Here is a 13587-nt window from a genome sequence, read left to right on the forward strand (position 1 = left end):
ATGTTCTCAGACGTGAACTCAGCAACAGTCTGGATGGGCGTAAAACAAGCTGAATTTGTGAAAACGCTGCAGAGTTTGAACGTGACCGTTTTTTAAAAGCGTGTTTGGGTGCTGAAGGAAAATGAGCAGGAATCCACCCAGGAAAAATACATTTTTAAACTGCATATTTCTTAATATTTAAAAATTTTTGCATTTTTAATGTTTGCATCTCATGCCAATACCTAGAGAACAATTTATTATTTATTATTATTATTAATAGTAGTAGTAGCAGTAATTAGTAATAGTTTTAGTGATTTAAATTCATAAATGTCAATTGAAAGAAAATAGTTTGAAAAGTTTTGGACAGTTTTCTTTTGAAATGATGCCACACCTGTTTTACTTTGTGGCCTCAATGCAATACTAAACTTTGCAACAACAACAAAAAAGTTTTTGGATATCTAGTAGATTTTCAGTGTGGATTGAATTTCGGGTAAAAAGTTCCTTGAATTTACAGCCATCTATTGTCGCTCCCTGGGGCAGAGAGCATGATGGGAAAGGAAGTGATGAATTCCCATACCATCCTGAAAAGATATTCTTCTCTGTCTGAAGCTGAAACTGCCTTATCTTGACTTCAGTGTTTTACTGAACAGAGAAGCAACTGAGATATGAGAGGAAGAGATGTCAGATGAGAAAAAAAGTGGGAAAACAGCAAGAGACAAAGTGAAAGTGAACTCATCCACCCACTTGTGCTGATAAAACTAACGGAAAAAGTACAGAAAAGTGAAAACTGAGACGCATACTAGTTATGACAGCAGTACTGTTTTTCTTCTTTGAAAAATGGTGAGTGAAAGAAGGTGCTTAAAATATGTTGACTGTCAACCTCAGGAGGTCAAACTAAATATTATAGGTCAAACTAAAATATTATATTAATTTATTTTAATTTTATTTAATTTTGCAATCCCATTACCAAACTTTGGAGCATTAATTTGTTAATTTTTTAATCAAAATTAAATAGAAAAAATTTATAATATAATATAATATAATATAATATAATATAATATAATCATCATGCCAAACTAGTCCTCATACATAACTGCATTTGTGCACAGATATTTAAAGAAAAGTAATCACGGCAGACCAAAGTGGTAAAAAAAAAAATGAAATCAGTCATTGAGAGCTAAAAGTGTAATCCCAGAAAGAAGATGGATGCTGAAGAATGAACAACAGAAGAACGGGTCTCATCTGAAGGGCGATGTTTATGAGTTCTCCGCACAGGTAGCTCCCTCTGAGTTACACTAATGAGGAAAGCAGATGGTGCTCTCACATACACACCTCTCAGTTGTCATAGAGGGAGGGATTTACATGAAGCTCTGCTAATGACTCTTTCAGTTGTTCACTTGTCGTCTCAGGTGTGTGTCCTGCTCTACTCTCTGACTGTCCTCCTGTGACGAAGTGCTCAGAAGCATGAGAACGTGACTATTCACTACAGCAGAAGTCTTTTTGATAGTGACCTAGTTTAAAGTCTGAAGATACACACACACACACACACATCTCAGAAATGTTTATGAAGCATCTGGCCCGACTCGCTTGCTCTATCGTTTGCCCTCTCAATCCTGAGCAACAAAACAATTTGTCACAAGTGACAAACCTCTCTCTCCCAATGTTGCCCACCAACACCAGCCATATTTCTCCCAAATATATTTATTTAGTTAGTTAGTTAGTGTAAAATAAAAGTTTTTGTTTATATAATATATGTGTGTGTGTACTGTGTATATTTATTATGTATATATAAATACACACACTCATTTGTCTGAGCATTTTAGTACTTCATTTTCAAACTATGGTGACAAGACCACAAGCTGAGTACTTTGGGCACTGGAGATAAAGATCTGATTCCCTCTCACTAATCTCTGCATTCCCATTGAAGAAGCCTGTAGGAACTTGACTGGAGTGTGTTTAAGCTCCCACTTCCTGCAGGCCACTTTGTTCAACTCTCACCGTGAAGTTATCAGTTCATTGTTTGAGCATGAGCAGATAATCATCACCCTGAATAAGCTTCCAACACTCCTAACCTACACTGAACCAGTTTGGCTCACATTTATTTGAAATACAAACCTTTTGTAAAAACATACATGTCTTTACTGTCACTTTTGATCAATTTAATGTCTCTTTGCTGAAAAAATTATTAATTTCTTAAAACAATGGACCCCCAACCTTTTAAATGGTGTTATGTTGTTATATGATGTTATGTTATGTTATGTGTTATGTTATGTGTTATGTTATGTGTTATGTTGCGTTATGTGTTGCGTTATGTGTTGCGTTATGTGTTGTGTTGTGTTATGCTATGCTATGCTATGCTATGTTATGCTATGCTATGTGTTATGGGGCTGTCAAATCGATTAATCGCGATTAATCACATCCAAAATAAACGTTTGTGTTTACATAATGTGTGTGTACTGTGTATACTAATATATAAATACACACACATGTATATATTTAAGAAATATATATGTGATATATATTAATTAATCACGATTAATCGATTTGACAATCGATTATTCGATTTGGCCCTAATATTGTATATTATATTATATATTGCACTGGTGTTTGCAGATGCCACTTGGTTTAATATTTTGGTTTTTGTATCTAATGCAATAACATTCAGAAATTATAAGTGTGGCCAAGTCCAAATACTTTTGGAGGCCATTGTCTACAGCGCATTTAAGTCAATAAAACAAATCCCTTTTCAGAAAATGAGCTCACAGTCTTTCTGCTTGCTGCCTACTGATTATAATCCATTGAGTTTACCCAACTAACCCTGGAGCCGCGCCAGACCTCAACTCAAGGGGCCACTTCAGCACAACAGCAGGGCTTCAGGACTCAGGCAGGGACGTTTTACACATGTACGGTGTGTGCAGGCTATACTTTAGTCTGCTGTGGCTTTAAAGGACTGGTTAAGTGTAGAGAGACAGCCAATGATTTCCTACAGTAATGAAAAGGCACCATTAGGATGGAAGCGTGTCTGGAAAAAACATGCATTATGGGACGCTTTTAGTTATGCTATGTAGCAGGCATACACATATAGTAAGTCTAAATATAGTGCGTGAAGACCATAAACTAGAGTAAAAACAGGGCTTTTGGACTATTGAAGGAACACTTATTGAGTGTTTTAGCTTTTCTGCATGACAAGGCATATTTGTTTGTGTGTGTGTATGTGTTTGGAGTGAGTGACTTACAGAGATAAGGATTTGGAAGCCGCTGTGCAGGACTTCAATGTACTGGTACTCCAGCAGGCAGCCCATGATGGATATATAGGACTGTGTGTCTGCGCTACGGTTTCCGCTGGCAGGGATCTCTCTTCGGACACAGCCTGGCCCGTGCTCGCTCCACCAGGAGTGGTGTGCCGACATGTTAAAGGTCAAGAGGTCGCTGTCCTAAAACAACAGAGAGGAGGAGCTGTCATCAGCCTCAGCCACATGTCAATATAAAGGATGAGGGAGTGAGTGACAGAGAGGCTGTGCGCTGTAAAGCATGCATGCATAATTGAACACGGAGCTGACAAATAATCTGTTCCATAGACATGAGAGAGGGAGGAAAGACACGTATACATACAAAAGATGGAAGAAGCACACTATCGCTTTTAATATGCGTTCAGTGTTTATTTGTTGTGGTCATATTTATGACCGATTTTACACATGAAAACTGATAAATTAGGTAAAATTGTGGTGTGTTATGCATTAGTTATTCACACAAGCAATTGTTTTCTGTGGTTACATATTTTATACACACACTATCTCCATTATGTTGTTAAATCTCTCACATTATAATCTCTCACATTATCTACTAGCAGTTAGGGCCAGGCAATTTATGACAGTGTATTTTTGGCAATGTAAATTTAACCAACATTGTGAATTTTGTGATGATTTAAACATATTTTATGATGATAAACATAAACATTTTTATTTAGCACTTAAGTTTCATTAAAACCATGTCAGTAGATCACATTTATATGTATTTATTATTATATGCCTTTTTTACTGGTCTATATAAATACAATAAATTATATCAAATAAATCACATAAATCGTTTTAAAAACAATATATTATTGAATAAAAAAAAGTTTGGAATAATTACGTTTTTTTGAGAGAAGTCTCTTATGCTCATCAAGCCTGCAGTTATCTGATAAAAATACAGTAATAACAGTAATAGTGTGACATTACTAAATTGTAATATTTTACAATATTCTGGTTTTTAATATTAAGACATTTTTTTACAATTTCTTCTCAAAAATTATTGTTTTCTATTGTAATATGTTTTAAAATGCTGTTTGGTTCTGTGATGCACAAGAAAAACATTAATTTTGTAACTAATAGAGTTTAATTAGTTTTTAAATAAATATTAATCAATAGAGTGTGTGCGTATGTATGTATGTAAATATCTACATATATTTAAAAATAATTAAAAAATAATAATTTATGCATTTAGCAGACGCTTTTATCCAAAGCGACTTACAGTGCATTCAGGCTATACATTTTTTACCAGTATGTTAAAATATATTAAATAAAATATATAAATATAAAAATATATATAAAAACATAAATATATAGATAGTATCTAACAGGCTATAATGCACGTGTGGACAAAATAGAAAATAAAATTTTGGAAAGAAAAATAAAGGAACAAACACTTTAAAGGCATTTTAGAGCAAGTACATAAATATCAGGAAATATATCAAATATCATAAAAGTGCTGACAATATTACTAGCTATATGGCCCAGCCCTATTATCATTTTGTGCAACAGCTTGTTCAGGAATACTATCTTACAACATTTCTTTCCATTTAAAATAAAAATTTCTGACTCCCAGTTCACATATTACTGCAAATAAAGGGAATAATCATGTTTGCGTCTGTTCACACAGTCCTTAACCTGAACGCTGCATGTGTGAAAGTGCAGTGAAATACAAGTGTCACCTCAAAGTTATGTGTCTGTTTTGCAAATGTTCCTCATACGCTCACGGATACGTGTACATCAGATGTAATGGATTCTGTCAATCCACACAGTTCTCAGGCTGTATGAGATGAATGACACTTGTCAAAATGAAAACTTATGGACTTTTCCTATGCTTATTAGAGAGGAACTCGTCCTTGACCTCTTTCTGGCTAATGGAGACACAGAGGCGTTTGTCCCCTTCATCATCGGCAGGCATTAGCATTATACACTATATGTCACTGAAACGTATGGACTTTCCTATGCTTATTAGAGAGGAACTCGTCCTTGACCTCTTTCTGGCTAATGGAGACACAGAGGCGTTTGTCCCCTTCATCATCGGCAGGCATTAGCATTATACACGTCACTATATGTCACTGAGAAGAGCGTGTGTTTGCGTGTTCAGAGAGGGGGTCGATACAGACCGTCCTGTCCCGTATTTAATCATAGCCACAGTGTGAGACTGACAGTCACAGCCTGCGGCCATGCATGAGAGGACAACCCCACCAAAACACCTCAATCAAGCAGACAGAGAGAGAGAGAGAGCGAGAGAGCGTGTTTCATAAAGTGACCAAGCACTTAATATGCCTTTCCTCTTCAGTGTTTGAATATCATAGGTGGACACTATCATACTGACAGTGCGATCAGTTAAACAGCAACATGGATGCACTGCCTCATTTCACATATTTTGCCTGCATTTCATGGATACCAGCACACTGCAGCATTCAGAATTGAATTGAGAATGTTTAAATTACACTAAATTACAGTTCAATTCCTAAAATAAATTTGAATTTATATAGCAAACATGAAGCAGAATTGTAATTCAAGCAAGTGGAACTACAATGAATAGTTATTTAAATACCCCTACCCATTGAGAGACAGACAGATAGACAGATACAGTATAACAAATATTGCGAGACAGACAGACAGACAGGCAGACAGATATAATAAACATATTGCGAGACTAAGAGAGACAGACGTGATAAACATCGTGAGACAGAGAGACAAACAGACCTAATAAACACATTGTGAGACAGACAGACATGATAAATATAATTTAAAACAGACAGGCATAATAAACACTACCAGACAGATAGACAATGAGAGACAGACAGACATAATAAACACTACCAGACAGATAGACAATGAGAGACAGACAGACATAATAAACACTGCGAGACAGACAGATAAACAAAGAGAAAGACAGAGAGACAGACAGACAAACATGGCAAGAGAGACAGACATGATAAATATTGTGAGACACTGACAGACAGTTTATCATGTGAATCACATGATAAACACTGCGAGACAAACAGACAGACAGACAGACACGATTAACTGGAAGACAGACGGACATGATAAACAATGCAAGACAGACAGACATGATAAATACTGGGAGACTGACAGACATGACAAACAATGCAAGACAGACAGACATGATAAACACTGGGAGACTGACAGACATGATCAACACTGTAAGAAAGACAGGCATAATAAACACTGGGAGACAGAAAGACATGATAAACACTGAAATAGACATGATAAACACTGTAAGACAGACAGGCATTATAAACACTGGGAGACAGACAGACATAATAAACTATGCAAGAGACATACATGATAAACACTGGGAGACAGACAGAAATTATAAACACTGGGAGACAGACAGGTATGATAAACAATGCAAGACAAACAAACAAACATGATAAACAAAACATGAGACAGACAGACAAACACTAGAAACAGACAAACACTGCGAGACAGACAGATAAAAATAAAGAGAGACAGACAGAAACACTATGAGACAGAAAGACATGATAAACACCACAAGATAGACAGACCTACATGATAAACATTGTGAGACATTGACAAAGACAGTTTATGTGAACCACATGATAAACACTGCAAGACAGACAGACAGACAGATATGATGAACACTGTAAGACAGACAATGAGAGACAGACAGACATGACAAACATTGTGAGACACTGACATAGACCATTTATCACTATCATCATGAGAACCATATGATAAACACTGCAATACAACAGACACACGATTAACACTGCAAGACAGACAGATAGATAGACATGATAAACACACTGAGACAGACAGAAAAACATGATAAACACTGTGTGAGAGAGAGACAGACAAACAGACACTATAAACACATTGACGGACTGACGGACAGATAGACAGATATGATCAACATTACAAGACAAACAGATAGGCAGATTTGATAAACACTGCGAGACGGCAGACAGAGAGACAGACAGACAGACAGACAGATACATAGAATCTAATGTCAGACTGTTTCATTCAGACTCATTCTAATCATAATCAGTCTTACAGTAGGGGGTCCTCAGTGCAGCATGATATTATCATATGGCGTGTCATTTGCTGTATGACAGTAGAGACATCAGTGAGCTATATACTCAATATACATATTTTGAGGTGTTTCATTGAGGCTTGTGGTGGGCCGTGTTAATGCAGGGGTTGCATGAAAAAGGCTGAATAATGGGGAGCAGGTGGCAGAGGGTCGGACTCAGGCATTAACCTGACAGATGGACACACAGCGCTCCCTCACCGCTACATATGGACAGCAGGAGGACACACACACACACGCACATATAAACACACAGAGACTAAAAATAAAGGATCAATGCGCAAACTTGCTGCTTTCTGGACAGCAGATCTGTCTGAATCAGCTCATGAATATTCATGCATTGACTTTATGGTGAGGGGGGGTTTGGGGGAAGGGTGTCCCACCTGTGACAGCACAGTAAAGAAAAGGGAGGGAGTGACGGAGCATGACTGTGTGAGACAGAGGAAGAAGAGGATGAGGATGAAAGACAAAAAACCCCCCACAAAAATCAAGGTAGCATAAAATGTGACTGAGCACATAAGCATAAAATAAATTAATAAATAAGCGCAGAAAATACTTCCCATATCTTTTGTTGTTAACGTCCAAGGCCATGAGTCCAATTACACAACTCTCTTATGAGCAAAGAACAAAGCTAAAAAGATTCAAATAAATACATGAATCAAACAACATTAAATACAGCTGATACAAATATAAGGGTGGATTGTGCTGAACGCATTATGTTTTGTGGGATGAATTATTGGCTGCTGAGCCATTGAGGCCACTGAAATTCAAGAGACACTAAGACACCAAGCTCTCAAACTATAAGAAAAAGCCTGTTGAGATTTTTCAAAGTAAGATATATAAGAAACAAATGAATAAACTACTGTTTAAAAGTTTGGATTTGGTAAGATTTTTTAATGTTTTTGAAAGAAGTCTCGTGTTCATCAAGGTTGCAGTTATTTGATCATAAATACAGTGAAAACAGCAATATTGTGAAATATTACTGCAATTAAAAACAACTCTTTTCTATATGAATATATTTTAATATGTAATTTATTTCTGTGATGCAAAGCTGAATTTTCAGCATCATTACTCCAGTCTTTGGTGCCGCATGATCCTTCAGAAATCATTTTAACATTTCTTAATCATTTAAACGTTAAATAAATTAAAATAAGAGCATTTATTTGAAACAGAAATCTTCTGTAACATTGCAATGTCTTCATGATCACTTTTGATCAATTTAACGCTTCCTTGCTGGATTAAGAATTTTGTATTGTAAACAATTTTGATACTGTGTTGCCTCTCCACTTGATGTCCAAAATCTGGATTTTGAAGCAAAACCGGTAAAGAAACATCCTCTAAACAGGTACGCAGAACATTCTTACTTTCTTTACTGAGGAGGATGTAATTAACCTCTTTTGTTGGACCTGGAACAACATTCCTGTCAAACAAAACATTATCCTAACCCTATTCCCAACCACAACTATTATCATTTCTTAAAATGAGAGGGAAATTAAATTATGTTCAGACCCCAAACTTAGTCCTAACTTAACTGTAACCCCTGAAATCTGATTGGTTAGTTCCAGGGAAAAAAAAGAAGAAAAAAAAGAGTACTGTATGTTGATCCAGGAACATGTTCTGCTTGATAAAATCATGGTCACCCAAACCCAATATTTCCTAAGTATGAATTCTGTATGTTTTTTTGGACAAATTTTTCCGTTGTCCTGGGATAAAATGAGTCATTTGTCCCATGCAGCTGCAACAATTGTGGAAAAGCAGCTCATTATATTATACATGTACCAGATTTACTCCTCATGCATCTGCATGCAGACTTTAAGATGTTCTTGTGCAATCTCACTCCACCTTCTGAAAGCGGATAAGAGCTTTTCATTGTGGGAACAAGAAATCTGAGTCCAGGAAACTGGCCAAGCAGGAGTCATAAACAAGCACACACAGAGAGAGGAGAATGTGTCAATTATACATCCAGCTTGTTTCTCACTGTACTAACACACTAGGGGCTGAGTGTTTGAGTCCATGACCTGTCAGCACATGTAGACAGAAGTGTATCATGGGATGGGTTGGGGATAACACAACTTCTGCTTTCCAAAAGGCTTTCATCTGAATTCATTTCCTCTACAAAGAAGCCCTGTTGTTTTATGTGCCAGTTTCTGGTGTGTTCAATGCAAACTTAAGTGTAAGACACAAAGCTCTGGCACTTCTAAACAATGTTTTAAACAGTCTGTTAAAACATCATAAACTGCCCCATTTAGATGTAAAACAGGGTCATTAAAAATGCCTCGTACTCTTAAACACTGACGGCTGACCCATGTGTAACTTTAGGCGGGAATCTCTCTTACCTTTGATAGACCTCCAACCTCCAGGTAGAAGCAGATGATAAAGACATTCCAGGCCACCCACAGCGCTGTCCACACAGTATACTGTCAAAAAGATGGACAATTCATTACTCCAACAATTCATTCCAACATTCAAACATAGGCTACACTGGTATGGTCACATTTACTGTTGCGCGATGAAACTTCACGGGCAAAATCCACCCATTTCAATAGGAATCTGCACATTTGGCAATTTTGTGAAAATGTCCCAAAGCAGACTTCGCTCATGTTCAAGTTGATCACATGAATTTGCAGCGCTGACCAACCTGAAAGCTGATTTGTTGGAAAGTGACTTCTGTGTGAGCTGTACTTTTTACATCTTTACACTATTGACAATGTATTTAGTTTGTCCCCTAAATTTCAATGAAATATCGCTAATGTGGCCACAGTATAAGAAACTTCTGTAAAAAATATGATACAAATGCATTTTGTTAATGTGGGGGGAAAAAACTATATAGATTTTTCTCAGGTATTTTACCTGTATTTTGAATTTGTTGTGTTTTAGGGTTGAAGGAAATGCCTATAAACTTGACAGAAAAAGTAATTTTCTGCCAGGACATTATCCATTTTTCTATGGATTTTTTTCTTATACTGTATGTTACGATACATAACATACAGCCTTATGCTAATGTGGCCACAGTATAAGAAACTTCTGTAAAAAATATGATACAAATGCACTTTGTTAATGTGGGGGGAAAAAAACTATATAGATTTTTCTCAGGTATTTTACCTGTATTTTGAATTTGTTGTGTTTTAGGGTTGAAGGAAATGCCTATAAACTTGACAGAAAAAGTAATTTTCTGCCAGGACATTATCCATTTTTCTATGGATTTTTTTCTTATACTGTATGTTACGATACATAACATACAGCCTTAAAGAGATCGTTGACTGAAAATTTGAAATTTTGTTATTATTTACTCACCATCATGTCATTACAAACCTATATGACTTTCTTTGTTTCTGCTTTTTGTTCATACAATGAAAGAGATCTAAAACAACTTTTGGACTAGGGCTGCACGATAAATTGCATGCGATATTTAACGCGCATCTTGTCAGTAAAGCCATTCTGTAATCAGCGGTAAATCTCCATCACGTGCGTGCAATGCTGCTCCATGTGAAAGCACGCACGTGATGGAGATTTACCGCTGATTAAAGAACTGGCTTTACTGACAAGATGCACGTTAAATATCGCATGCGATTTATCGTGCAGCCCTATTTTGGACCCCATTGACTTTCATAGTATAAACAAAACATTTTCATCTCTTTTTTTGTGCTCCACAGAAGAATAAATGACAAAATATTCATATCACATCACATTATTTCAGTAAAACCATTCAGGACACTCTTAAAAATAAAGGTGCTTAAAAGGTTCTTCACAGCGATGCCATAGAAGAACCAATTTTGGTTCCACAAAGGACCATTCAGTCAAAGGTTCTTTAAAGAACCATCTCTTTTTTACCTTTTTATAATCTGAAGAACCTTCTTTCACCACAAAGAGCCTTTTGTGAAACAGAAAGGTTCTTCAGATGTTAAAGGTTCTTTATGGAACCATTTAAACAAAAAAAGGTTTTTCTATGGCATCGTGAAGCACCTTTATTTTTAAGAGTGTACCATAGTATATATTAAAGTACCATGGTATTACCACCTGATACTATCACTGTACCACTGTACTACCACATTGGACAACTTTTATTCAAGGGACAGCTGGCAACTACCCATCTAGAACAAGTTCAAACTCAAGCCGTTCCAGTAGCAGTAACATCAGAGCTGTTGTATATGGGAAACAGAAGTCGAGTAGATGCTTGAAAACATCCGCAGTGAGCTTGTTTGGATTTAGGGCTCAGTCTCGAGAAAAGCACATTTCTTTTACACAGGCTCTTATCGTTCATCTCCAGATTTGTATCTTTCTTTGTTCTGATTTTATCTTCTTTTTATAGCAGAACATCTCATTTGAATGGTCTCTTCCTAGTCGTTTGTACTGTTGTTTACCACACACAAACACAATCAATTAGGATTTTACGAACCTATAAATCCCATTGAAATGCTCATCTGAATTAGCGCTCCAACCTGAGCCGGCTGGTATATAAACTCCCAGAAAGGGAAAAAGAAATGAGCGTTAATTTTTGTCAATAGCACGAAGCAGATCGTTCTCATGGGGAGTTGAAAGAGAATACAGAAGTCTATGCTGCATAGTAAAAATGGATCTCAGGTTTCCTGTCAGTGCCTTACAGAAGACCAGCTTGAGACGACTTTATAGAGCAATTTTCTCCAAACTGCAGAAGACTGTTTTCAAAACGCCCTCCACTGGGATTTCCTCCACAGATATACAAAGATCAGAAGACTACTTTGTTTGAGGATTTTTCTATTTTGGACAGGTTAACTGAGTTTCTCACAAAGTTGAAAATGAAGCAAAGTTGCAAAAGTTTACAAGAGGCAAACTGAAATTAAGAAATTAAGATCCACTCACAAAGATGAAAACAAAGATGAACTGAAACCTTTACCGATCAAATAATTAACTTTTAAAAGGGTGCTATTATGCTTTTTCACTTTTTCAACTTTAGTTAGTCTGTAATGTTGCTGTTTGAGAAAATGTAAAATATGTGAAAAATAATGTTTCAATAATGTTGTAATAATTTTTCGAAGAACCTAGTATGAGAGCCTGTTCTAGTACACCCCCAAAACAAAATCAAGACTTTGTAAAAGAACATAATAGGACCCCTTTAAACTATATAATTTAATGTAAGTGCTTTAACAACAATATGAGCTTCATATTTCTGTTCATAAACTCTAAGATTCAGTTAACCCATTGACTTCCATTACTGTAAATGATACTTTTTTTCTCAAATTTAAGGGACAGGTCAAGTTGTGTTTCACTTTTAAAACTGGCTGTTTGTTTAACAGGACACCGTATCCATTTATGACTAAAAAAAATACAAGCAGGTCAGCAAGACTCAGGATTTAATATGTCTCTCTCTCAGAAGATGAATGTCTTGAAGGGAAACGATGCACCTCAGACAGCATGATTCACATGTCAAATCAGCATTATATGGTGACTGGGGTAATTTTAAGCTGCTGTGAAGCAGAATTAGTCTTTTTTTTCTGGACTCCTTTTTAATGGTTAAATTAAATTTTATTAGTCAAAAAGCATGTCTAATTAATTAAAATCATGAAACTTTAACAATTTAACATCAATTTATTAAAAGTTTAACAAATATTACATGTTTAGGGCCCTATGAAATGTTTTATTTTTTCCAACCTTATGTTTTATTGTAACCAAATTCTGTTTTAGCATGTCTAATTATTTGAAAGGCCGCTTAATATTTACAAATAGTAGTGGGAGTGGGAGTGGGAGTGCGCTCACTTGTGTGTGTGTGTGTGTGTGTGTGCGTGCGTGCGTGCGTGGGCGGAACTCCGCTGTGCGTGATGCAGAGAGCGCGACCATGTAACGTAGAGACGAAGGTTACACTTTATTTCGATAGTCCACTTTAGACATTCTATTAACTATAAGTAACTTTGTAACTACATGTCAACTACATGTCAACTAATTATCATTAATTTGCAACTACATGTCTACTAACTCTCAGAGTAGACTGTTAGGGTAGGTTTAGGGTTAGTAGAATAAGTTGACAAAGAAAGTGTTAGAAGATAGTCTTAAGTGTTAAGCAGACAGTCTACTAATACTCGACTAACTGCTAGTTGACATGTAGTTGCAAAGTTACTTACTGCTAATAGAATGTCTAAAGTGGACTATCAAAATAAAGTGTAACCCCCTTTTTTTTTTTTAAATAAGATAAGGCTATTTAGTTTGCTTAATAAAAGAACAAGGTATATACATGTTCTATCGGAAAGGCAGGAAAGGCAA

The 13587-nt window shown here is 36.2% G+C and overlaps 1 protein-coding gene across 1 annotated transcript in view; it reads right to left on the reverse strand.

The window, feature by feature from the left end:
* LOC107724178 (sodium/potassium-transporting ATPase subunit beta-1-interacting protein 3-like) overlaps positions 1-13587 on the reverse strand; it is a 58445-nt gene that overhangs the window by 28584 nt on the left and 16274 nt on the right. Inside the window, exons 3-4 of the mRNA XM_016532986.1 lie at positions 9690-9770; positions 3216-3413 (exon numbers count right to left, since the gene is read on the reverse strand). Coding sequence (XP_016388472.1) covers positions 3216-3413; positions 9690-9770 — 279 coding nt within the window. The remainder of the gene's footprint in view (positions 1-3215; positions 3414-9689; positions 9771-13587) is intronic.

This window comes from Sinocyclocheilus rhinocerous, unplaced genomic scaffold (genome assembly GCF_001515625.1).
Source record: "Sinocyclocheilus rhinocerous isolate Xijiao unplaced genomic scaffold, SAMN03320098_v1.1 scaffold184, whole genome shotgun sequence".
NCBI classification, from domain to species: Eukaryota; Metazoa; Chordata; class Actinopteri; order Cypriniformes; family Cyprinidae; genus Sinocyclocheilus; species Sinocyclocheilus rhinocerous.